The sequence below is a fragment of the Tetrao urogallus genome, assembly GCF_951394365.1.
Source record: "Tetrao urogallus genome assembly, chromosome: 27".
NCBI classification, from domain to species: Eukaryota; Metazoa; Chordata; class Aves; order Galliformes; family Phasianidae; genus Tetrao; species Tetrao urogallus.
In genome coordinates this window covers 4441373-4466451 of record NC_136840.1, presented here as the reverse complement: position 1 = coordinate 4466451, position 25079 = coordinate 4441373, and the positions used below count along the sequence as shown (strand labels likewise).

General features: G+C 43.8%; 2 protein-coding genes across 2 annotated transcripts in view; both read left to right on the top strand.

Moving 5' to 3' along the window:
• The window catches only part of AAK1 (AP2 associated kinase 1), a gene marked incomplete at both ends in the record, with an annotated part of 58699 nt that extends 51366 nt beyond the window's left edge, over nt 1–7333 (top strand). Inside the window, one exon of the mRNA XM_079547342.1 lies at nt 6234–7333. Coding sequence (XP_079403468.1) covers nt 6234–7333 — 1100 coding nt within the window. The remainder of the gene's footprint in view (nt 1–6233) is intronic.
• A 4234-nt stretch (nt 7334–11567) lies between these two features.
• Nucleotides 11568–22725, top strand: NFU1 (NFU1 iron-sulfur cluster scaffold; the record flags this gene model as incomplete). Its single annotated transcript, XM_079547463.1, has 8 exons — nt 11568–11614; nt 13478–13584; nt 15462–15597; nt 17584–17650; nt 18770–18884; nt 19900–19963; nt 21963–22137; nt 22665–22725. 8 exons carry the CDS (start codon nt 11568–11570, stop codon nt 22710–22712), a joined length of 759 nt encoding a protein of 252 aa, XP_079403589.1. The 3' UTR covers nt 22713–22725.
• Between the last annotated feature and the right edge of the window lie 2354 nt (nt 22726–25079).

Here is a 25079-nt window from a genome sequence, read left to right as displayed (position 1 = left end):
AGTCACCTACATTTCTCCTTGTCTTCCCATGCCCCAGAAAAGATTCTGTCTCAGTTCTCCAGGTAGTCTTCTCTAAAGCTGGTAAAACAAACAAACAAAAACCTGCTGTGTGGTTCCTTTTGCACCTCTCTGCTAGCCTGTGTCTAAAGGGAGCGCCATCATTAGCCACCCTGCTGAGATATACACATAGCACCATGGAAAGCCTGACTATAACTGATGTAGATAACTGTAGCTTATGTATGATCCCTGTTGTATAACAGACTCCTTTCTCCTTAGAGTAGTGTGTAAAACTGTGTTTCAATCTTTGCATTTGTGTTTCTGGGTTTGTTTGGGATTTTTGTTCTGTTTTTTTTCTGATAAATGGGCAGGAGGAAGGGGACAGGTAAAATTGGTAGGGATGCCCCTCTTCTGCAGAGCGCAGGTTAAGAGAGCTGGTGTTTCTCAATTACCAGTATATGCTTCAGAGGAGGAAAAAGCACTGAATTCTCCTGCAGTAGTCTTGCTTAGTACCTCTGGTGATGGTGCATATGAAGAGAGTTTTCTGGTCTGCCCCCAGCTTGTGGTTTGCTGTTTAGCAGTCCTGCTTTTGAATGGACTGTGCTTCTTGGGATGTGGGAGGGAGAAAAAAAGGGGGAAAAAGAAAGAGGGGGAAAAAAAAAAAAAAGGGGGGGGGGAAAAACAACCCATCAGATTGTTAAAGCTGTAAAAATGATTCTAAGTGAAATATAACAAGATTTTGAATCAAATATATGTAAGTATGGCTGTGATTAGCTTTCTGTTGGTTGACTTTTTTTTAGGCTGAAAAGGGCATTGTGGCAGCAGCAGGTGTATTTTCTGTGACTATGTCTGTGTTTGACTGGAAAAAAAAATCCCCCTCGCAACCTACTATAAATTGTGTATGAAACAAATTGTCCTACAGTTGTTTGTCTATTTTTACTCCTGGTTTTAGTTAAGCATCTGGTATCTGTTCTTGGTTCCCCATTTTCTCTTGTTATGCATATAGTGCAAACCAGTTAAGTATGGACCCTTTCTCTTTCTGTACACAAAGATGACTGTGGACTTTATTCCACTTTTTGGTATTTATGGATCAAGCATGCACTGGTTCAGATGGTTTGAAATAAGTGCTGCTACAACTTGATGGGTTTTACCTTTTCTTTTTCCCTTTACATGCTTAATTTGTCTACTGGCTGGGTATGCTCAACTTGTTTCCATGGACTTACGGTCATGAAGTCCGGAATTTCTATCTTGTATTTGAAAGCTCTTTCTAAACAGAAGGACTCTTCCTCTGTAGTGGAATTATTAATAGCTTACTGCTAACCTTGTGTATGTGTACGTAGCTGTGTTAGTAAAAGTGCAGTTTCCCATGTGTGGAAGTATGAACGACTGAAATGTGTGTGACCTCTCACTAAGGAGAGAAATCCAAGTTTGTGACTGCTCCTTTCTTATCTCCAGTGTCTCCGCTATTTCCCCCTCCTCAGCACTTAGTTTAACAAATTCTGTACATAGAACTTCCATCAATTGTGTCTGCTCTACATTACTCTTCTTTTAAAACCTACACTTAATAATAAAAGTATTGCTTAAGTGTGTTGTATCATTACACGTGTATAATGCACTTTCCAAGAGAAGCTTTACATGAGAACTATGGAAATGACCTTAGTAAAATTGTGGATAGAACTTTATTATTTTTTTGTTTTATATTCCTAAAGCACAGGCAAGCTGGACTGGAAAACATGAAGATGTTATAGATAGAAAGTTATTGTATAGTCAGATATTGAGAATATATGAAAAGAGAATGGATTTTAAAAAGTAACCATCTACTGTATATTAGAAACAAAGATTTCTGTGAATTAAAGTACTTTTAAAGAATGTTTAAGATTTTAAATCTAATGGCACTTGTTCAAGGGTTCTGGAAAAATTATAAATGCACTGGGTTGTTAATAATGCTATTAAATAAGCAGATGTGAATGTTCATTTTATTGCTTTTTCAAGTAGCTGTTTGTGGAGCTGGGTGGGGAATACAGCACAACAGAAGCACGTGTGTTTAGAGATTTTGGCTAAAGCTGCTGTGTCAGAGAAGACTCAACACTGACTTGCTAATTGAATGAAAAATGCAAGAAATGGGAAAGGTGGGGGTGGATATATGAGGTTAATTTTAAGCTCTCCAAAAAGCGATTGTTCTAGAAGCAATAGGTCAGTAATGGTGTGCTGCTGAGGAGTTTGTGTGAAAGCTGCTGCTGTGAAGGAACACGCTGAGTTTTCATCCAGTGTCCACATGAGAGAAATTTGGTACCGTATTCCTGACGTAGTGTAAAAATGGTTCTTTTACAATGGTTGCAGCCTTGTTTGGAACTGTGGGAAATGTTTCCTCCCTCCTTTCAAGGGTTGTAAGGTGTTGTTTGTAGTATGAACCTGCAGTCTGCAAAGAGCAGCAGAGTGATTATGTTCTGTACCTTTTATTCATGTCAGGGTAATGGAGGAGACTTCCTGCCCCACTAAGCTTTAGCTTGTCGTGCCTTTGTGTACTTTTTGGCACTGGTGGTTTTGATGGATCCTCCTGGTGCTTCAAATGCAACTGCAGTACACAAAGCAATTTCCCTTCAGCGCAGGGTTATGGTCATGATGCAAGAATAAACTGTTTTTATGGTGGTTAAATTTTATATTGGAATAGGGCAGGTAGGTCTCAGCAGTAGATCTGGTCTCTGACTATCTGCTGTCAGCTGCAGCTGCACCCAAACCAGGCTGTTATGGCTTCCTCAATTCTGCCTGCCCCATCATCACTGGGCTCCTTGCAGCTTGGTGGAACAGGAGGTGAATGAAGGACTGGCCCGTGCTGCAGGCATTGTGCATCCTGACAGCTTAGGTGTGCTGCAAAGTCTGAGAGCTGGCTGCAAGAGGCTTGGCATCTGAGCCTTTGTGGCAGACCCACTGCATCTAAATCTAAGTGCATGATAATGGCCATATTTATACTTGGAAGGGCTCAGGAGGTTCTGTTTCCAGTGTGTTCTTCAGCCTGAACCCTCACAAGGTATCGTCTCAGTGGCTTTCCTAAGCTGCCTTGTTTTTAAAAAAACTTGATACATTTAAAAAAAAAAAAAAAAAAAAAAAATCATGTTACTGAAATTGATGCTCTTCAGACCAAAGGCAGTCAAACAAGTTTTGGAGTTACCCAAGGAAATGCACAAAGTGGAATGAAATGGTATGCTGCACCAGTACTTTGAGTGTGTGCGTGCGTGCGTGCGTGACTGTGTAAAGTAAGCTAATTTCTTGTTAGCCAATACAGTTCCTGCCTAGTTCAGAACTCTCATATATAGCAGTTGGTAGAACCTGGCCTGGATTTTAGGGAGGAGTGAGTGTAACATAAGGGAGAGCTCTGTGAGTGAGGCTTATTGGTCTGCTCTGCTGCTGTTGGGTCAGAATCATTCCTGTGACGACTTTGAGGTGTGGATGCTGCACATTAACACTGCACTGCTCTAGTACAATACACAGAAGGGGGGGAGCTCACTTTCTTCCTGCATTTTTCTTGCAGTTAGTGAGTGCAGGTGGTGCCCTCAGTTCCTGCCCTGCCTCACTTTGCACAGTTGTATGCACTGTGCAACGTGTGCCAAAACCAGAGCATGAAATCTCTCATTTCTGGAAATGAAGGACACTGGAGCTGCTCCCCCTATGCTATGCAGCAGTTTTGGGTAAAAGTACTTCATTTTGCTGCCTGAATTGTACAGTGATATGGGAAGGGTGCTACAGAGCTTCAGTGTTTGGTTGTTTGCTATTTCAAGAATGAAGGAATGAGAAATTTGTTAACCTTTTTTAAAGGTCAAGCTAGTAATCTTCCTTAGTAGTAACTGCACAGGTTTTTTTAGCTGCCTGTTACCGTGTGTTGTTGAGACCTTCCTGACTTCAGCCAGATAGACTTACTTGTTTGGTTGAGAAGCAGCATTAGGCTCCAGGAATGTCTCTGCCTTCCCCTAGTGTATAGGGCTCAGATCCAAAAGTGAGATCATCTCAGTGGCTCCTCTGCCTCCTTGCAGCCCCTGTAAAAGGGAGAGGAAATGTTTTACAGCTCACCCATCAGCTATTTCAGTACCTTGTCACTTCTGGTGCTTCCTATGGAAGACAGGAATCTTGTGTGTCAGTGTTATAGCTCGGGTTTAAGTCGTGTCTTCGAGTTGCTCTCTGCATGTGGGATTGTAACCTATTTTCTGGGGCTTTGCAGGCAATCTGGAAGCAGAAGCTTTGCTTCCCATGCCTTTTGTATGGCAGGGTGTGCTCAGGTATGCCAAGGTGGGTTTGTCACTGAGGTTTTCCCTTAGTAATAAAACTGTGCCTGCACATAATTGGGGAATTGCTCCTTTTTCCGGATAATTGCTTTGTATCTAACTGCAGAATAAGAACAAATGTACTCAAACATCTGAACGTAGGAGGTTATGGGTGGAGAGAGGAAAGGTCTGAGCCATTGTCTGATCGGATGTGTGCCCAGCTGAAGTGAAATGCTGGCACTATAGCAAAACTGTTTATGAGTATTCCAGGCTTTTCTCACTTATGATGGGCAGGAGAGCAAGAAAACAATGGAATTTTTTTTCCCCTCAAAATAAAGCATTTTTGCCTGTCCTGCAGTGCCTCCAGATTTGGAGAGGCTGCTGCTGTCCAAAACCAACCTACAGCCTGTTGACCCTTCTCTTACTCTGTCCCAACTGTCATTGCTTACATGAATATAGGCACAACCAATGCAAGCAGCTCTTTAAAAGGAAAATCCTATTCAGATGACTTGGTTCCCCAGTTCTTGTGATAATTGGATCATTGGTTTGCCATATTCTCTATGATAAATGCGTTTTTCCTCTTCTTGTTTTGTGAATGCTGTGTTTCAGTGAAGGCTGGGTTAATGCAGCGGCATTTGTGTGGTACGGCAATGGGTCTTGCTCTGTTTCTCCCTGTAAGCTCAAAATCCCTTGAAAATACCTGGTGACATATAACCTAGAAGAAGAAAACACTATAGACATATCCTGTTATCAAACTGAGCTTAGCATCTAAGGTTAAGCCATTGCTGGCAACGTGGGCTTCAGGAAAGATTGATAGTATTTTTGTAGAGTAACTTACAGAATGTTCACGTATCTACACTGTCTTTACTTAGCAGTGTAATGTATCAAAGTGAATAGTTTCCCAATAAATAATGATTTTGACGCCTAATGAATGAGTGCTGTGTCTTTAATTGAGAAGTGGCTAAGGTTGAGTTAACTTTGTCAAAAGATATGTAAATCTAAACCACTAAACAGGGCAGATTAATGTTATTATGGGGACATGACAGTGCTGTTTTGTCACCACAGGGGTGGTTGGGTAGAGCCTTGTTGGTCAGTGGGCACTAAACCACCTCCCTTGTTCTTCCTGCAATTCGTACTGCTTAGATCTCACGTGCTTTTTCCTATCCTCTTGCTAACATGAGTCCAATGACATACTCCTAACCTGGCAATAGTTCTTTGAAGGTAAGAGATCTTCTGTTCTGTCTGTCGTGAGTCTTGAGGCAAAACCAAACCCCTCTTGGGCTCCTGTAGCTGGAGAAGAGCAGTACAGCAAGCACTGTCCTATTAAACCAGCAAGAAGCCAGCCAGATTGGTATAGCAATGTTAGCTACCTCATTTGCAATCGTGATATGGATTGTTTAAAATCACTTGTCTTGCAGTGGTTTAAAATAGTGCTGCTATAGTTACCAGAATTCATCAAAAGCTCTAGGCTGACATTTAGCAGATTGGAAGGCATCTCTGCCTGTTCTCTGTGCCTGGGTGCGATTCCACATAGCTGTGGGCTGGCTTGCACCAAGAGGCAGTGCAAAGCTGTGCATCTGCTGGTAGGACACTCCCATGTTGATAAGCAGAATAAAACAACAAGAACTGGGGCCTCCCTCCAGGCAGCAGTGTGGCGAAGTCCAGAGCTCTCTGGTTGTGGTTGTGAGTGGCACAGAACTCCTGTGGAGCGGTGCTGAGTGTGCCCATTTGTCTGTCAGACATCTCCCATCTCCTGAATCTCCCTGAGCTGTTAAGTGGTGCTGATCTGTGCCCCTTTGCGTGCAGTAAATACTCTCCCTGGCATTTTGATTTTATTTCATTTACACTCTCTTTCCCTTTTTTTCCATGTGTGGTGGTGGTTTAAATCTGAATATCATTACATTTCTTGTGTGCTAAGTACATCTCATCTTGCTTTGCAACTTACTGAGTGATGCTTTTTTTTTTCTTTTTCATTTTTAGGTCTGCAGAGGGATCCTGCCCTGTTTCCAGCTGTACCTCTCGATCTCTGCAAAGGTCCCACTGCCAGCGATGGGCTTGCTTTGTACAAGACTCAGCCAGAGGTGAAAACGCAGACCAATGCTGAGTTCGACTATGCCACACGTGATGGCCCTTCAAGCAACAGCTCCTTCTACAGTAGCGAAGGTGAGGGGACAGATCACGAAGGGGACATTCTGGATTGCAGTGGCTCCAGGCCTTTGCTGCTGGATTCGGAAGAGGAGGAGGAAAGCTGCAGGCCGGGTGTGGGCTTCCTGCAGGCTGGGCCCAGGGAGAGGAGGGACATTTCCAGGGAGCAGCACCCCCACATGCAGGCCGCAGAGACGCCGTTCCCTGCCTTCCAGTCGCAGTCTGGGGAGGTTTTTAACGAACCTGATGTCTTTGCCACAGCTCCTTTCCGCAGCTCCAGGAAAGCACCCGATGAGGCAGACGTCTTCACCAAAGCTCCTTTCATCTCCAAGAGCAGTGCGGCTCTCCGACACTCAGAGGAAGCAGATGTGTTCCTCAGAGCCCCTTTCACTAAAAAGAAGAGCATGGAGGAGTTGTTGTCTCACAGTGTGCCCAAGGAACCGCACGTGTTCCTCAGCCCAGCAGCTGATGTCCAGCACAGAACCACCCCTGCGTTCCAAAGCCTGGATGCAGTGGTCTCCGGGCCATCAGCAAGGCTGCAGTATCCTTCCGGCTTTGCTCTGCTGAGCAACCTTCCTCCTTCTGTGAGAGCAACAGAGGAGCACAGCCCTCCTCCAGCCATGCAGCCGGAACCCGGCGAGCGCAGCGCAGCCCAGCCCAGCCCTCAGGAATGCATGCTGGGCCCGGTGGCGAACAGTCGGCCTTTCCGTCCGCAAGCCTTGTCCAAGTACTCCCGTCACTACAGCCCGGAAGATGGGCCTGGTCTCGACGTCCAACCCATCGCTGCTTACAAAGTGGTTTCTCAGACCAACAGGCAGGCCATAGCGGGCTCTGTCTCCCTTGCCCCGCTGGCTGCCAGGACTACGGAGCTGCCCGCAGCCGATCCTTTTGCTTCAGCACCATTTCCTTCCAAAGCAGCAAAGCAAAAGCCTTAATGTGCTGTGAGCTGGGGGTGTTCCCAGCAGAACGCTTCCCACAAGACCTCAAAACTCTCTGTCGAATTGGTTGGCATATATTATATATGTGTGCCAACACATATATAATTTTTCAGTCAGAACTCTATTTGCAGTGATATAGTAGAACCGTTTTAAGTTATGTTAGCTAGTTGGAATGCCTGGCTCTCAGGATCCTCATATCCTCTTCAGTTACTTCTTTTCTTCCTCCTCTCACTGCCTTCCCCAAGTTATTTTGTCAGCAATATGCCATACCTTCTGGCTCTGACTAGGGAAAGGCACTGTAAGGTTAATTAACTGGCATTTTAATTACAGAGCAAGTCAAGTGGGACTGGCTGGTGCTATGGCAAGGAAGCTATTTCACAGGTTCAGGGCTTATAGAGATTTCCCATTAGTTGGGGGTTCTGGAGGACAGCAAGGTGACACTTCTTGCTGCTGATGGTGACAGTGAGCCTGGCAGCTCCGGGGTATGTGTGTCATGCATGAAGTCAGTCAGTGTCTTCTGTTGCTCGTCTTGCTCTGCTCTGTTGCAAATGCTCCAGATTAGGAATTAAAGCTGCAGGAAAGAGATCTGTTGGGCTGTTACATACACAATTAAAAGATCAAGAGTGTGGGATTTCCCCGAATGTAGGACCCAGAAATCTGCTTTTGGTGTTGTAAAGGAGAGTATGTGAGTATGTAAGTCCTGTGGAAAAGTGTATTGTGAAGACACCTGGATGGCTTTCCTGGTCTGTGTGTCTCACTTGGTGTAATTTGGCCTTGTCTGCAGTCTGGTTCAGCTGGTAGATGCCAGCAGAGAGCTTGACTTTGGGTTTATCATTTTCACCTTTTATCAACTAAGATGACCTCCAACAAAATCTGTTCATGCTCCTCTGGGAATATTTGGTGTTCTTTGGATATCTTGTGCTTCCTGCTGTGTTCCCAAAGAGAAAGGCAACTTGTTGCTGATTGTTCTGCCTTTGGAGCAGAATCCTGATGCTGTGTTTGGTGGAAAAATAGTGCTATCCCTGGCCAGCAAAGGCTGTAAGTGTGGGCTGCTTTCAGGTTATCTAGATGTGGGGGCTCACAGTTGCTGTGTGGTGTTCCTGTGTCAGGCATTGGTGCTGCAGGATGTCTCCCAAGAAAAGTGTTTCATTTTCATTTTCAAGGGCTTGACATCTGGAGAAGAATCTCTGTTGACTCTGGTAGTTTCTACTGAATCCCTTAGAGACTTTGCAGTGTCTGTTTCCTGAGGGAATTTGATCCTCATCCTGTTAGGTCAGAGCTTTGCACTGAGGATTGAGGGCAGAATTCCCTTTTGCTGCACACCCTTTTGCTGGATTATGGCCAGCAGGAAGGGGAGGGTGGAAAAGCCCCAACCAGCAGGAGGTGGAGAGCAAAGCACAAGTAGAACCCCAATCTCGGTTTCCCTCCAATATCTCCAGTTGCAAGAGGTGAGCCAGTGCTGCTGCTGGGTGTGTTCAATCTTGGGATTGCTGGAGGGCAGGGAGAAGTTGGGACACCTGAGAGCAGGAGGGCTGTCAGGGTGCTGTTTTCATGTGCTCCTCCACCAGTGGTAGTAGCAGTAAATACTGTAGGGAGATTTCTGGGTTCCATGGAGATGTTTTCAACTAAGCTGAGGCTGTTGTTGATGGTGTTTCCTTCTCACTGGGTTTTCCCATTTGAATATATCCCCAAAAGTGCAAGGCATTGCTATGTGCGAGTTCAAGGTATTAGCTCTGCTAACTGGATTTAGGTTCTCTGCTTTTCTTCAGTTTTTACTTGAAAAGTTGCCTTTGAATCAATCTGTGAAACTTCCTACAATGCCACATCCAAGTTGCACTTAAGAAAAATAAAATAAAATTTAAAAGTATCATAGCTGGAGAAGCATTCACCCACTGTCCATCTCTTGCCCTTCAGACCTTGCTGCCCTGTACTGCCACAGGATGAAGGGACAGAGCGCATTCAAGTTGAGTTGGGCTGGATTTCCAGCTGGGATTTTGGCAGTGGATATTCTGCAAGCACTTTACACAGTGCCCCACAAGCTGACAAGCCTGCCAGCTTCAATGGTTTTACATGTGCTTTTGGGGTTAGAGGCAGCTTGTTTGCATCTCTGCCTGTGACTTATTAAGGAATGGGACTTATGGTTGTGGTCAGAAAATTGAATTTCAGTACGATTTTTTTCTGTATAGCATTGTAGTTTCTTATCTCCCGATTCTGCGTGGCCAGTATGGCAGCTTTAGCATGATGGATTATAATCCAAAATTTCACTTCTGTATTATGAAGCTGTTTCTAATGAAGGTGGAATTATTGTGCTTATAGTTTTCTTTACCACCTTACTGGTGCTGTTAATTAAATGAGCCTGGTATGGCCTAAATGCAGCATTTTGGGGTCAATTTTCTGAACAAAGCCACTGGTTCCACCTGTCCAGAGCTGTAGCATATCCTGCTCTGGGTCCTCAGAACACACCTTGGTCCTGCGACAATCGTAGACACAATTCTTCCTCATCACCAACTGAATGTCAGCAATGCACTTAAGACATTAATCACAGTATCTGCATGCGAAAACAAAAAGGAAGAAGCATCATGCTGGGCTCTCCATGCCTCACTGCCACATTTGCACAACAGCATGGGGCTACTGGAGCTCACCTGTGGGAATGGTGTGCACAGAGCTCACATTGCATCAGCAATCATCCTCGGTGTCACTCAATCAGGCATGGCCAAGTGAGATCTGTTTAATTGTTGAATTCTCTATCACTCCAAAGTGGGAATTGGTTACTTTTACTCAGCGTCCACCAAAGACTTTTGTGTTGGGGAGTTGAATTTTTTTTTTTTTTTCTCTGTGTTCATGGTGTTAATTTAAGGCCTTTCAGTACACCAAAAGACTCCAAAGCATTCTTACAGCAGGTATCCTGATGGTGAAATCTTGTTCCTCTTCTGAAACACATTCCTGAAACCTGATCCAATGTGTCAGTATTCCTAAAATTATGCCACAGCCCGAAGTTTCCGTTGGCCATCATGTTGTTCTTGTCTGGGGGCTGGTGATGTCCTGGGGTCTCCTGTATCCATCTTAGGGGCTGGAGATGTTCTGGTGTTCCCAGTCCCATCCTGGGACTGCTATGTGGGCTCCTCAGGTCCTATCCCAGGGCTGGTGATGTCCTGGGGTCCTCTGGCCCCATCCTGGGGCTTGGTGGTGGCTGGAGGTCCCTTGTCTTCATCCTTGGGGTTCTTCTGATCCCATCCTGGGACTGGTGATGTTCTGGGATCCCCTGTCCCCATCCCAGGGGCTGGAGGTGTTCTGGGGTCCTCTGGCTTCATCTTGGGGCTGGTGCTGGCTGGGGGTTCCCTGTCCCCACTTGGGGGTGGGGTTTCCTGCTCCCCTCCTGGTGCTGGTGATGCCTAGGGTCTCAGATTTGTATGGCTGTGGCTGGAAATGGACGGAGTTGTGTTGTTGTTCTGGGTGTGATGTCTGTGTTCCTGTTAATCACTATGAAGAAATGTTCAAGCTGTAAACTTCTGTACATTTATTAAAGCTGTACCTGATTACAGCGCGTTGTCCCTGTGCTGTCCTTCTCTCCGCTGTGTGCAGAATTGGGAAATAAAAGGTAAAAAGGGCAATATTGAGGGGTCGGGGGGACGACATTGAAGAGAAAAGGAAATATGGAGGGGGAGAGATAAATAGGAAAAAAATGAAATTTTCATAGAATTGAAGTTGAATAGAGTTGAAAGGGACCCTCACAGGTCTTTCAGACCAACTCCAAATGTTGACTTAAATTAAAAAGAAGAAACTTGAAAAAAAGGAAAAAGTGAGGGGAAAAGAAATGATAAATTGAGGAAATAAAGAAATATTGAGGAAAAAAGAGAAAAAGGGGGAGAAGGAAATACTGAGAGGGGGAAAAAAAAGAATACAAACATAAAAAAAGGAAATACAGAGGGGCAAAAAGGAAATGGAAAAAATGAAATATTGAGGGGAAAATAGGAATGCTGAGGGCAAAGACTGCAAGGAAAAAGAGGAAATACTGGGGGGGGACGACACTACTTTTTTGCTCTCATGGTGAGTGGCTGTCCCTGACACCGCGGCGGGGCGCTCGGAAAGAATCAAGGGAGCTGCAACGGCGCTGACGGGCGCGGGGGGCGCCGCCCAGGCGCGTTCCCGCCCGCGAGAGCCTCTGTCGGTCTTGGCCGCCAGGGGGCGCTGCAGTGCGCGGGGCGGAGCGGCGGCCCTGAGGAGCGCCAAGATGGCGGCTGCGCGATGGCTCGGCGCAGCTGCGGGGCTGGGCGGCCGGTAGGTGACTGCGAGCACCGCGCTGCCCCGGGCCGGCACACGGATCACGGTGTGCGACCCTCATACTCGTTCCCTTCCTCTCTGAGCTCCCTGGGGCGCTCCGAGCTTTCTTGGCCTTCCCCTTCCCTGACGCAGCGGGGCGGATGTGGGTGAAGTTACGTCCTCCCCTTCCTCCTAGTTACAGAGGGGCAGTGAGGGCTGCTCCCCCCGTAATGCCCTCAGGGGTGTAAAATGAGAGCTCGTCTCCCCAAAAACGCCCTCAGGAGCTGTAATGAAGGGCTGATACCCCCCGAAATGCCCCCAGGGGCGTGCAGTGAGGGCTGACCCCTCCCAAAAAACACCCTTAGGAGCTGCAGTGAGGTCTCATCCCCCCAAAAACTGTTGTGCAGTGTATGCTAATCTCCGCAAAATGTGCTCAGGAGCTGCAATGAGTGCTGATCCCTCCCCAAAACACTTTCACGAGCTGCACTGAGGGCTGATCCCCTGCAAATGTGCTCAGGAAGGGGTAGTTATTTCCCCCCGAGTTGTCTTCAGGGTGGTGCAATACTGAGACACCCTCCACCCCCCCACCCCCAGGGCTGTGCACTGAGGGGAAATTCACAGCCCAGATGCACGAAGGACAGCTTAGTGATGGGCAAAGCCACTTCCCTGGGCAGGGGCTGTGAAATTAGAGGCAATCTGCAGCCCTGAATGTGGGAAATGAGGACTGTAACTAAGCCTTTTGTAAAGGGGGGTTAATTCTTTCTTTTTCCCTACACAGATAAAAGCCCTTTTACATACACCTATTCATATGTGTGTGCTCACTTAGAACATCAAATGTGTGGTCCTGTGCCCATACCCTCCTGTTTCTGGTTTACCTTTCTCCTTTGTTTCTCTTAAAGGAGAAGCAAACAGGAGAGAGGATCATTCTGTGTAGTTTTCCTGCACGCAGTGGGGATACAGATGGTAAAAATCCCCTTTCTTTTGTCTGCTTTGTTTTACTTTTGGAACATTTGTTTCTCTGCTTTGGTTCTTTGGTTCTCCCAGAGCTGAAGGAGGAAGAACTGTTGGGAACACATCCCTTTGTGGACTCTGTATGCAAGTCCACACAGAAGAGGGGAGTTGCAGAATCATTTAGGGGAATCATGGGAAGGGCCTTTTGGACCTTTTCTGGATTTGCATCTCCCCTGTAAAGAAGTCAGAGAAGTTATTACTCCTTTTGCCACCATGTACAGCCACACAGCCTTCTGAATTTGGCTGTCCCTTAGCTCTCCATATCCCTGACTGGTTATGAGCTGAGTTTACATGTGAAAAGCAGTATTTGTATCCTGCTGGCTGTGCAGCAAGCATTTACGCATCTGAAAGCCACCACTGTTGCTGCGTCATTCTCCTTGCTTGCTTCTCTGTTTTTTTTCCCTCTGCTCTCCCCACTTTGCTAATGGCCTCTTGTAGTTGGTTGACAGTGATAGCAAATTCTGCCTTTACTTAGCAGTGGGTGGTTGGAGTTCATCTCAGCTGTCTGATTTTCTGAAAATGAGGTATTTAATCCAATCTGGACATCCAGGTTCATGGTAGCGTCAAAACGCTCTCATGGGGTGACCTTTCTTCTCTTACAGGTATGTGAAGGAGTATAGATTAATTTTTATGTGGTTGAAATTGAAGAATTAGGTCTGTTTTCTTGTGAAGTAGGAGAAAGGGAGAATTGAAAAATGAAAGAAATATGGGGGGGTGCCACAATCTGAGCTGCTGACTCGCTTTGTTACTGGATAGGGTTGTGGTAGGAGGGGACTGTGCTGCGTTCTGGGCACAGAGGAATGCTGTGGGCTGTGCGGGAAGTACAGCCTTGTGATTTAGAAGCTCATAGTGATGTTATGATTTCTCTAGGATTTGTCACATGATGTTAAAAGGTCATAACCTGACAACTCAACAGCCTTTCCACCAACTTGCATGGAGGAAGCAGCTTCTTCCATCTATAGTCTTGCATAATACAGGTAAATGCTAGCTAAAAATAATTACTGAGGGTGTTGTGGGAATCCATGTCTTGTGGCAATAACAAAAACCTAACTGTTCTTCTGAAATTTGAGCGTGATAAAATTTCCTGAGTTGTTTCCTGTGTGTTTTTAATGGAGTACTGTCAGTACTGGACATTTGAAGCCTGGCGAGAAGACATGCATGGCTCATTTTGTGCTTGGCTATACTTGTGTTCTCTGTGCTGTTCATCTGCCAAGACCTATGAGGTGCTTTGGTGTAAAATATTTGGGCTTTGCTGCACCTCTTAATTTAAATCTTGTCTTAGTGTAAATGCATCCCTTGTAAACACCCTTGTAATGCTGCGTCCCACTTCAGCTGCTGAGCTCAGCAAGATGAAGTGTCCAGAAAGCCGAGCAAGGAAGAAAGTACAGTTTTCATTTCCAGAGCTGTGGTGCTTTCTTTAATTTCCCTCCCCTTCAATGTGTGCCCTTGTGTGGTGTGTTAATGACATTCTGCATTAATAACACCTGCAATGGTAATGTAGCATTACACTGAAAAAGCAGTGGTTAGGGTGGGGTTTGTAATGCCTAACAGGTTTTTGGAAGCTCAACAGAAAGGAAAACAAAATCTGTGAAATGTGAGCGGTGGGCAGACACAAAGTGTTACAGAATTCAGCTGTGCACATGGCCAGTTCCCAGCAATACATTCTGATGGGGTTATTTACAGTTGTACAAAGAACTCCAGGTGGATTAATGATTGAAAAATCTGGCCATGGGAAGGCAGATCTGCAGCTGCAGAAGATGCTTATAAAATAAAGTGGTTACTCACATGGAGATGTCATTCTTAGGAGCTGACACAGCCAGCTGCGTTTCAGGGTGCTCGTGATGCTCTAACAAATGCAGTGTACTGAATATCCCCCATCCAAATCCCCTGCTGCAGGTTACCTGCAAGTTGAGCTGGCAACCGGATGAGATTTTGGATGCCAAAGTGAGCAGAGCAGCTCTCCCATCCCTGTGGAATTGTCAAATCATTAAAGTTGGAAAAGAGCACTAAGATCATTCAGTCCAGCTATCAATAGTAGCTATTGTGTAAATGTTGTGACACGTCTACAGGAAAACGCACTGTTAAACATACACCATTAGACACAGAATGCTCATTTTTATTCAGATATTTTTATTCAGTTTTACACTCTTGTGTGTAAGGAACACCTGCAGCCCACAGTGAATTTCAGTAGAAATGTATCTTTTTAACACCTTTAGTAGAATCCAGCAATTGGATCTTCACTTGTTGGTTCAATTTCTGCAGTGTAAGTGATAGCTTACAGTAATTCAGCCAGTGTGTTACAAACAGGGTGTGGTGTGCTGTAAATATAATGCTGAGAGACTGGGGAAAAAAAAATACAGCCATACGCCATAGCATGGCAAAATAGTGTAGGTTGGAAAGAAACCTTCAGGATCAACAGGTCTGTGACTCAGTGCTACCACCTTGAAATCGTGGCCCTGAGTGCCTCATCCACATGGCTCTTAAATAGCTGCTGGTATACCTGAACACAGCAAGGAGTGAGCATTGCATCTCTTGGTCTCAGTAGAAAGTGAGGATGGCACTGAACCTTTGCAGCTTTATATTGCTGCAGTCAGGTGCCTTTCAGTAGATAAGAGCACAAGAGGCAAAGATAAGGCTGCATTTATCTTGTTTCCTGTAAGATAATATGGCTCTGTTCATTGGTCTGAATGCTGTTGTGGTTTTTAATGCATCATTTTTGCACAAACTGCCGTGGTTGTTGCACAGTGACCACTCCAGTCTTTTCACTTGCTAGATAATCAGGATCCTTACCTTTCATTTAAGCTACTTACATTTGATTACATTAACTTTCCTCCTTTTTTCTTTTAATTTCCAGTAAGATGCATGTTTATTCAAACTCAGGACACACCAAACCCAAACAGCCTGAAGTTTATTCCAGGCAAAGAAGTGCTGGAGTCCAGGACTATGGAGTTTTCCAGCCCAGCTGCAGCATTTTGCTCACCTCTAGCAAGGTATTATTAAACACATCATAATTTGTATGGGGGACCATGCAGGCTGTGTTTCGACAATTAATGTTCTAAATGCATCCTGCACTCAGGAGCAGATTGATTGGGTTTTGTTTGTTGATGTTGCTTTGCTTGTACATAAAATTGAAGATAGTCATTGCCAAAGTGGTCTGTCTGTGCTCTTCGCTCTGTTGTATGCATCATGCAGCTGGATTGATTTATTCTAAGTCCAGGATTTTTGAATAGCTGCTGCATTGCCAGCGAGGCCTCTGGCCCTGATTTTGCACAACTGTTCCCACCAGAAGAGGCCAAATTCCAGTAGTTGCTTGGAAATGGTGTAACTTTTCAGGATTAGGAAACAGACAACCTAAGGAAGTAAGTAAATGCTCTAAATTAAATGTTGTTGCAGGTTCCAGTACCAGAATGCATAACCTGAAGTAAGAATCACCAAGCAGATAACCCAATCATACCACCTTGGTGTAGAAGGGATTTGGAGCACTGTCACAAAGGCCATTGCTTTCACATTCGCTTCCACAAACAGACTTTCCTTTATCTATTATGTGGGTGGAGAGGCATCGTTCAGAGTGAGATCCTGAAAGGCTGCAGTAAATTGCCCTGGGGAGTCCTCCATTAAGTCATCGTTGTGTGTATTAGGACTGCATGCAAGCAAAAACTGCTTTGCGGGATCTCTGCAGGAAGTGTGGGGTTATCAGACATTCATCTCAGACTTCCAAAGATCTCTGGTGCTGCTTGAGAGCAAACAGGATCTTTACAAGCAAAGCTTTGTGACTTATGAGCAACAAATCCAATGTGAAAGCTTTTCCAGGACATCAAAGCGTGTTACTATGATGCTGAATCTGTGGGATCTGATTGTGCCAAACTCCATCAGTTTACAGAGTGCAAACAGTTCTGGAAAGGTGCCTTGATGTTGTCACATATCTGCAAATAGATTTTTCATCAAAGAGAAGATTTATGTAGACCCTGCCAATGGTTTTATGGTGTGGATTGTGCAGGTTAATAGGAAACAATTGTCCATGTATGCATTGTTCTTGGCTGGATGGTGTAAAAGCACCATGCGTGTCTAACTGCTTCATGTGTGGAAATCCTTTCCCCTGGGTATTGTGAATTTTTTTTTTTTTTCCCTGTCACACATACCTTTGTGATAAGATTTCATTTTTTTGCATTCACTGCATTTCTTGGACACTTTTCAGTCTTTCAAGAGAATATCCTTTTTCTTTCCTTCTCCCAGCTACCAGAAGAAGCCCTCCCACACTCTTTTGGCAGATTTAGCTTTTGCTTAATTATTCTGCAGATGAATTTGTTAGGTTTTAATTAAAGCATCTGTGGGAATGTGTGTTTAGACTCGTTCTGTTTTTTTACACTTGAAATACTGTCAGCACTGTGCTCTTCCCATCACCCAGGTTTTATGCTGGCACTAATCCTCTTACTGAATGGCAATGGTTGTCACTTTCCCAATGAAATTGAGGGCAGTTTTGATTGAGCTCACCCAGAGTAAGGCCAATTATTTGAAGTAAGTAATTTTCCTTGTGCTTGCACTAATTCTACCCAAACCCGTTGTAGAATCATAGAATGGCCTGGGTTGAAAAGGACCTTAAAGATCATCTGGTTTCAACCCCCTGCTGTGGCAGGTACCTTTGGATTGGTGAAGGGTATACAAAATACAGAGAAGATCACTTGTATATATGGAATATCACTTTTCCTCCAAAAAAGGTTTGGAGGGAGAGTAACTCCATGTAACTTATGGAAATCTGCTGTGAGATGTGTTCAGTTTTAGTGCACTTTGTGCTTCCCAGCAGGAGCTCCTGGATCTTGCTATGCTGTAGGTGGATTAACTGCCTATTTCTCTCAGTGGCTTTCTTTTCATGTGGTTGTTTTTGTTTGGAAATGTATTCTAGATCATTATTTTTCTTCTGTAGAGGTATAAATAAATCTTGAGTTTGGCTGAAATGATTTTGTTTGTTCTCTTAACAGGCAGTTATTCAGAATTGAAGGAGTTAAAAGCATTTTCTTTGGGCCAGACTTCATCACCATCACTAAGGTAAGCAGGAAGGAGGTTCACACGTGCTAAAACTTCATCTGAGAGTCAGCTGCTGAGTAGATGGCCACAGGAAAGACCCAGCCACACTGATCTGGGGATGCGTAGTGGGAAAGATCCAACCACTGATTTGGGGATGCATAGCAGAGGGACCAGAGGCGGTGGTCACAAGTAAGAATGCCAGGAATATTGAAATAAATAAATATCAGTATCATAAAAATATCCTGAGTTGGAAGGGACCCACAAGGATCACTGAGCCCAACACCTGGCTCCACACAGGGCCACCCAAAATCGTACAATCACAGAATCATAAAGGTTGGAAAAGGCCAATAAGATCAAATCCAACCCTAGCCCACCCCACTGTCCCCACTGACCACATCCCCACAGAGCACCTCCAGGGATGGTGACTCTCCCACCTCCCTGTGCAGCTTTGCCAGTAGATTCAAACCCAATGGCTGAGAGCAGTGTCCCAATGCTTCCTGTGCTTGGGCTGTGCCCACTGCCCTGGAGGGCCTCAGGTGCAGAACCTTTCCCTCATCCACATGTTGGGTGTATGGCTGAGCACTGGAACAGGCCTCCCGGAGCAGCTGTAGGTTCCGTGCTTCCTGGAGGAAGCTGTGTGCAGCGTGTTCTGGTTTCAAGCAGGCCCTGAGGCTGGGTGAGCTCCTGGTGCTGGGGGTGGTGCAGTGTTTACTGAAGGCACAGAGCTCATGGCAGCAGAGATAAGGTGATGCATGGTAACAGTGGTGACAGTCCTGCCGTGTGACAAGCACAGGGCAATGCAGTGAATTATGCTTTGGCTCAGGATCAAACAGGGCCATGACAAACTTGAGTCAGATACTGCTTGGTTAAAAAAAAGTGCCCAGTAATGTATTTCAGAAACTCTACTTTTCATTTTTTACCTTATATTTAATAGATTTGGCTTGCAAGTGAGGAAACCTGTCTGTTGACTGCTTTATGTTGAGACTTCTGAAACATTTTTGGCAAAACTACAAAATAAATTCATGCATGAAACCTGAGAATCTTTGTGATATTATTAACATAACAGGGATCCCTATATAATTTACCATTTTTAGGAGGCAGATGCTCTGTTTTTATTTACTTTTCTTCTGATTCTTGTAGGAGAGTGAAGACCTGGATTGGAACTTGCTGAAACCAGATATTTATGCAACTATAATGGATTTCTTTGCCTCGGGTTTGCCTGTACTTACTGAAGAGGCACCTAGCACAGATACAGGTAAGTCAAACTCTCCAGGAAGAGTATCTGCATTCAGATCCTTGTGATATCCAGAAGGGCCTCCATTTGCCTCCCAGTAAAGCACACAACAGAATTTAAAGTGAAAGCTGCTCAAACTGACACAGCAAAGAACGTGCAGAACGTATGTTCTACTGGAAGAATTGCTGAACTGCCTGAAAGAGTTGTTTAACCCAACAAACAAAGCCTGAGTTTCATCTGCAGGAAGATGAAGAGTGTTCTTTCACAGGAGCTGTGCTGAGCTGCATGTTTTGGCAGCGTGGACCACTGTTCCATTGCAGTTTGTGTGCATGAAGTATTTTTGCTGCGCTTAGAAAGCTGCTGGGTGCTGCTGCACATCATTTTTGTGTGGGCACCTACAAAAGTGCCATTGCCCTTCTCAAATCAAAAAGGAGTGTCCAGGCTTAACATTTTGTTAATGATTGGTTTTGTTAGTGATGTTTTACATGAATAAGAAGTGGTAAGAAGTCCTTTCCAAAATGTAATACAAAATAACTGAGACTAACTTCCAATTTAAGCTAAGAATAGTATTTTGCTTTATATTTTTATATTTGCAGCTTACCAGCTTGTACAGTTTTTCCTCCCCCAATGTTTCAAGGCAGAAGATGACTAATTCCTCTCCACTCTATTATGTCTAGCCCTCCTTCCAAGCACGCTGCCTTAACCCATGATCTAACCTGTGAATGGTGGTTGTTGCTTCCTTTCCTTTCCCTGTTTTCTGTGCTCTTTCTCTGTTATATTGCTGTTGTCAGTTAAGGCCATTCCCCTGTACTCAAGGGAAAACTGTGAATCAATGTATAATGCCTGTGAACATTTAGGCTGTGCATGTGGGGAATGCAGGAGAGGGTACATGCTGTGAATCAGGCCTTCCCCTGTTGGTTTCTGGCATCTCAGCAATGTTTGTGTGCTATTTCACATATATACATGGATATATAGTGACGGTCCTCCTAACAGGTTTCTCTCCATGTTCTGATTTGCATGTTTTTCTTTTCCAAAGCTCAGTCAGAAGAAGATGATGAAGTTGTATTAATGATTAAAGAACTGCTGGATACAAGAATAAGGTAAACCAGGCACATTGCTGCTAGTTGTGTGTGCTGTTTCCTCTGATTGAACATTTTCTATCTATTTTTTTCTGTTTAAGCAAATTATGTGCTGAACAGAGTCCATGTTACGGAGTGATTTTAGAGTAGCGCAGTCTTTTGCAGTCTTACCCTCTGGAGAGCACTTAAGCAGGTGGACCGTTGTGTTTAACCCAATTACTTCTAAATAATGAAAACAACACAAATGATCGCTGCTTTCCTAGCAACATCTTTATTTTTCCCTCTGTTACCTTGACCTCTGTTTTTATTATACTTGTTTTACTTTCCCAAGAACTCCAAAGTATTCTTGTGTCATACTCTAAAAGAAGTTTACCATCAGATCTCCCTCACTGTCTGGGCTTCAGTGGATTTTGTCCTTACATCTGCTGCAGTTTAATTGGTATTTTAACTCAGTTTTAATTTAGAGCCTGGTTGTAACTAATGAAGTCTCGAGAGTGCCTATGGAGCATGTTGTTTACCGGAAGTATATTTTTATATTCATTGATTGTCTTCCAAAATGAACTGAGAGGAATAAGCAGCTCGACATTTGGGGAAAAACATTTGGCATGATTTTGAACGTGTCTCATATCAGATGGTGCCATCTTGCCCAGCTGAAATGACAGTGACAGAAGTCTTGGGTAGGTGAGAATTATGGAATTTAGTTTAATTTTTCCAGAAGATGCACAAGATAGAGGCCTTTTATTTTACTTTTTTAGGAGCAGCAATTTAAATGTAAAATCTGAAAATAATGTTTGGTGTTCTCAAGGAGGACCTGATGCACTGGTTAGTTTTCCTAGAAGGAAAGCAGGAAAAAAAGCAGAAATAAATTGAAACATTTTTTTCCCCAAGAATACTGCTGTATGTGCAAAGTGCTAAAATTTGTCACAGGTGGAAAGCAGCGTTGGGCAATCTGGCTGGACTGTGATCATTCAGAATCCCTATGGTTTGTTAGGCCTTGACTTCCCAGTAGCCCTTCTTCACATTCACACAATTTCAGACAAAATCACTGCCTCTCCCCACCTCTTCCTTTGTTTCTTTCCTCTGTTGATGAGGATATTAGCAGCAGAAGAGCTCAATTAAGAGCTTCAATCAGTCTTACCTTGTTACATAGGAGGATAGCTTACAAAAGCTGTGTATAAACGAGTGGCACACATGGAGTGTTAGTGTCTGATCCATCAAAAATACGTGCAAAGAAATTGTAGGATGGTGCAGGATGGAAGGAATGGGGACCTGAATGGCTCTGTAGAGCATTTTATAAAGTTAATCTAAAATGGAATACTTGGTCACGTCCTGTGGCTTTCTGGAATGGAGATAATTAGCTGTTAGGAGTTGTTAATAAATGTATCTGATTCATAAATGATTCTGCTAGGAGTGTAGTTCTCAAAAGAGTTATTTTGGAAATCAGTATAAAGAGCTTCTGTTGGAGTGAGGGAATGGTTGGAGCTCGGTCTGGAAGAATGTTGCTATGGGGATGCAGTGACAGGGCCGGGCATTTGGTGCTTGCACAAGGAGAGCAGGCTGCAGAAATCCCACTGGTACCAGGCTGTCATCTCACCAGGTGCTTTCTTCACCCATTTGCAGATTTTTGTGCATCCTGCGGTAAACATTCATCTATTATATAATGGAAGACACCTCGGTTTTGGTGCATAAGTTGGGATGAGCATCTTTATGTGTCTTGGGGCAACCAGTTTCTTTGCTGGCTTGATTGAGCTCTGCTCTGAGGTGTTTACCTTTGCCCTTAGAATGCCAAAGATTCTTTCTACGTTACTGCATTCACTGCAAGTATATTTTGCAGTGTGGTGAATGTGAGAGTCCAACAAAATATGAACTACTGGAAATTTGAACCAGAAAGAGAACAAGAGCTTTAATTAATATGGCAGGCCAGTTCTTTGTGTACATTAAATTGAACTCTTCTAAAGCTTTCTATAGTGGAATGGGTTTCAGCTGTGCTTACTGTGAATTGAGTATCATTTTCTATCAGGCCAACAGTGCAAGAAGATGGTGGTGATGTTATTTACAAAGGCTTTGAGGATGGCATTGTGCAGCTGAAGTTACAGGGTTCATGCACCAGCTGTCCCAGTTCCATCATCACCCTGAAGAACGGGATACAGAACATGCTCCAGTTCTACATCCCTGAAGTGGAAGGTGTGGAACAGGTGGGTTGGTGCGAGATAATAGAAATCTTCATTTAAATGGGGGGAATAAAGGGTCCTTCTCCCTTCCCTGCATACACAGGTTGGCACTTGAAGCCAAAGTGTAAGATAAACAGATGCTTTTAGTGGTAATGTGGGACAAAACTTGTCCCTTAAATGAAGATTATTTTGCTTTCTCATCAAAATTTGGTACAGAATCACAGAACCATATGGGTTGGAAGGGACTTTTGGTACTCTTCTATTCCACCCCCTTCTAGAGCAGCTTTCTTAGAGTAGGTACTCAGTACTGATTGTTCTTGTGGCATTAGTAGTCAGATGACCAGCTTCTATTATTTCAGCCACATTATCTCATGGCATTTCTTATTGAAAGCTTTTCTTATGTTTTCCATGTGATGACTGTCGTCATCAGTGGCATAGAATAGTTGTTCTCCTTTGGTCTGGCAAGGATGTAATGCAATAAATTCTCCAGGCAGTGTGATGGGACTAAGAGCTTCACCTGTTTACCTGAACTACTTCTGGATTTGTTTCAGGTTGTTGATGATGATGATGATGTGGAGAAGGAAGCAAATTCTACGTGAGCTTACATCATCCATGGCCAAATCAGTATTTATTTCTTGTGTGTAAATCATTCTCGTTCTGTGGAACAACCAAATCTGCCTTTCTCATCAGAAAAAGTCTGACACTTTCCACCTGTGAAACCTCCTCCTCCGTGACAGCAGCGTATTCACTAATTTATTAAATGCTCTCTATTCAAAAAAAGAATCTTTTTGTTGTTTGCATCTTCTTTATACTGTGTCTTATGGAATTTATGGGCTTCTAAAAACAGTGGGGTGTCTCTGCAATGTTCTTTCATGCAAAAAAAATTAAGGAAAAGAAAAAAGGGGGGGAGGGGAGAGAAATAGAGAGAAATACAAAGTTTCTTAACTTTTTTTTGCAATAGAAAAATTATTTTTTTTATAATTTTTATCAAGTCTTCTTGTGAAAGTTGAAGGACTGTGCCATGGCTCTCAAAATGGGAGATTCAGGAATGTTACTTTGATCAAGTTTGGTTTAAAAAGCTTTGGATTTTTGCCAGATTTGTGTGAAAAGTAACCCATAATTTCAGCTCTTTGTTTTAGAAGGTGTAATAACGTTGCCATCAGTTATGAAAGTTACCTACGTGCTCAGTGCCACCACAGAAATAACAGCAACAGAAACAAAAAAGGAAGTGAGTTGTCTGCTTTAAAAACCATGTATTTTTAAATAAATATTAAAAGATGATCCTTATCAGCTTTAGTAAGTAGACAGACTAATTAGCTTATTTAGAATAAAATTGCTCAGCTACCATTAGTAGTCTGTTTAAACCTGCCCAAGATGATTTCTCAATACAACAGTCCAAGATGAACGCACAGTGCTTAGGGGCACAAATTGCATTTGTAGGATAGGAAAAAGCAAATGAATGTGTTTACCTATGGCATATCCTGTTTGCTCCTCCTGCTGTGCCAAAGAGTGCAGTGTGTGTGTACCTTGGCAGAGCGAGGTGAAGACGTGGCAGAGCAGAACGTGTGCCCATTTTAGAGACTAAGGGAAGAGAAATATTTATTGTTCTGAAGCTGAAATACGTAAAGCAGGCTTTGCAAGTACTTGTGTTTATTTCTTGTGCACGTAGAACTTAATTCCTTCCTGGTGTCTGGCTTTAGCAGATGGCTTGGCTAATGGAGACAGTATTTCTTCTTCATGCTGCCATGGTTTGTGGTCATTATTTGGCTTATTGTAGTAGTAGTAGTAGTCCCTATGTAAGGGGCTGACAGCCTCTGTATGCTTCTTCCTCCCCTCTTTGCTAGTGTAATTCCACTGAGTCCTTATGTGGGATCTATTAAGTCTGTGGAGAATCCCTTATAGCACGCACATCAGCATGTGGCAGCCATCAACTTCGTCTCACTCTTTGGAAATTAAAAAACAAACATTTGAGCAAAATGTTTCTGTAGCTTTCACATGGTGTAATAACCCACTGTCATTTAAATTAGCCACTCAGGATTTGGAAGTTGATTTTAAATCACTGTGTTTTCTTTCTCCCTGTTACAAAGCATGCGGTGATGTGTAATGTTTCTCATTTCTCAAAACCATTTTAGGCCTAATCTGTCAATTCAGTGCACTCCATACACCAAAACTCATGTAGATAATTGTTTCATATGTTAAATAAAATGTAGCTCTTCAGATTTGCTCTTTGTTTTTCAGTGAAGCAGTAATGGAAGGCCACAGTGAGGTCTCTGCAGAGCCTAGCTCAGCCCTTCTTTGTAGGAGAAGGGATTATGGCAATGTCTGTTCATTGATTGGCCTGGGAGCAGAGTGCTGCATGATGTCCTCTGTGCTTTTTTGGAAGAGGGATCAACAAGGTGGTTTTGAACCAAGAACTGCAGCCAGTCATTACACTGAAAATAGCAGTGAGTGCACATTCTGGTGGTTTTTTTTTGTTTTGTTTTGTTTTTGTTTTTTAAGAAATGAAAAAGTATGTTGTTCTTGCTGGCAAGACTACAGCGTGCCATTCAGCCATTGTCAGTGCTTCCAGGTGAGGAAAACTTGGAGAAGGCTCTGGGGAAACCTCACTGTGGCCTTCCAGAACTTGAAGGGAGAGTATAAACAGGAGCGGGAACAGCTGTTTTCGAGGGTGGATGGTGATAAGACCAGGGGAATGGTTTTAAACTGAGACAGGGGAGGTTTAGGTTGGATATTAGGAGGAAGTTTTTCATGCAGTGGGTGGTGAGGTACTGGAACAGGTTGCCCAAGGAGGCTGTGGATGCCCCATCCCTGGTGGCATTCAAGGATTTACATATGGATTTTAGGTTCTTTTATGGGCTCTATTGCAGTGTCAATATAAAGATAATCGAACCTTTTTCTTACGGAGAGACTTTGCTCTCTCTGTAGCCTCAGGCTTTCACTATTTAGTTATTATTTCCAAACATCAT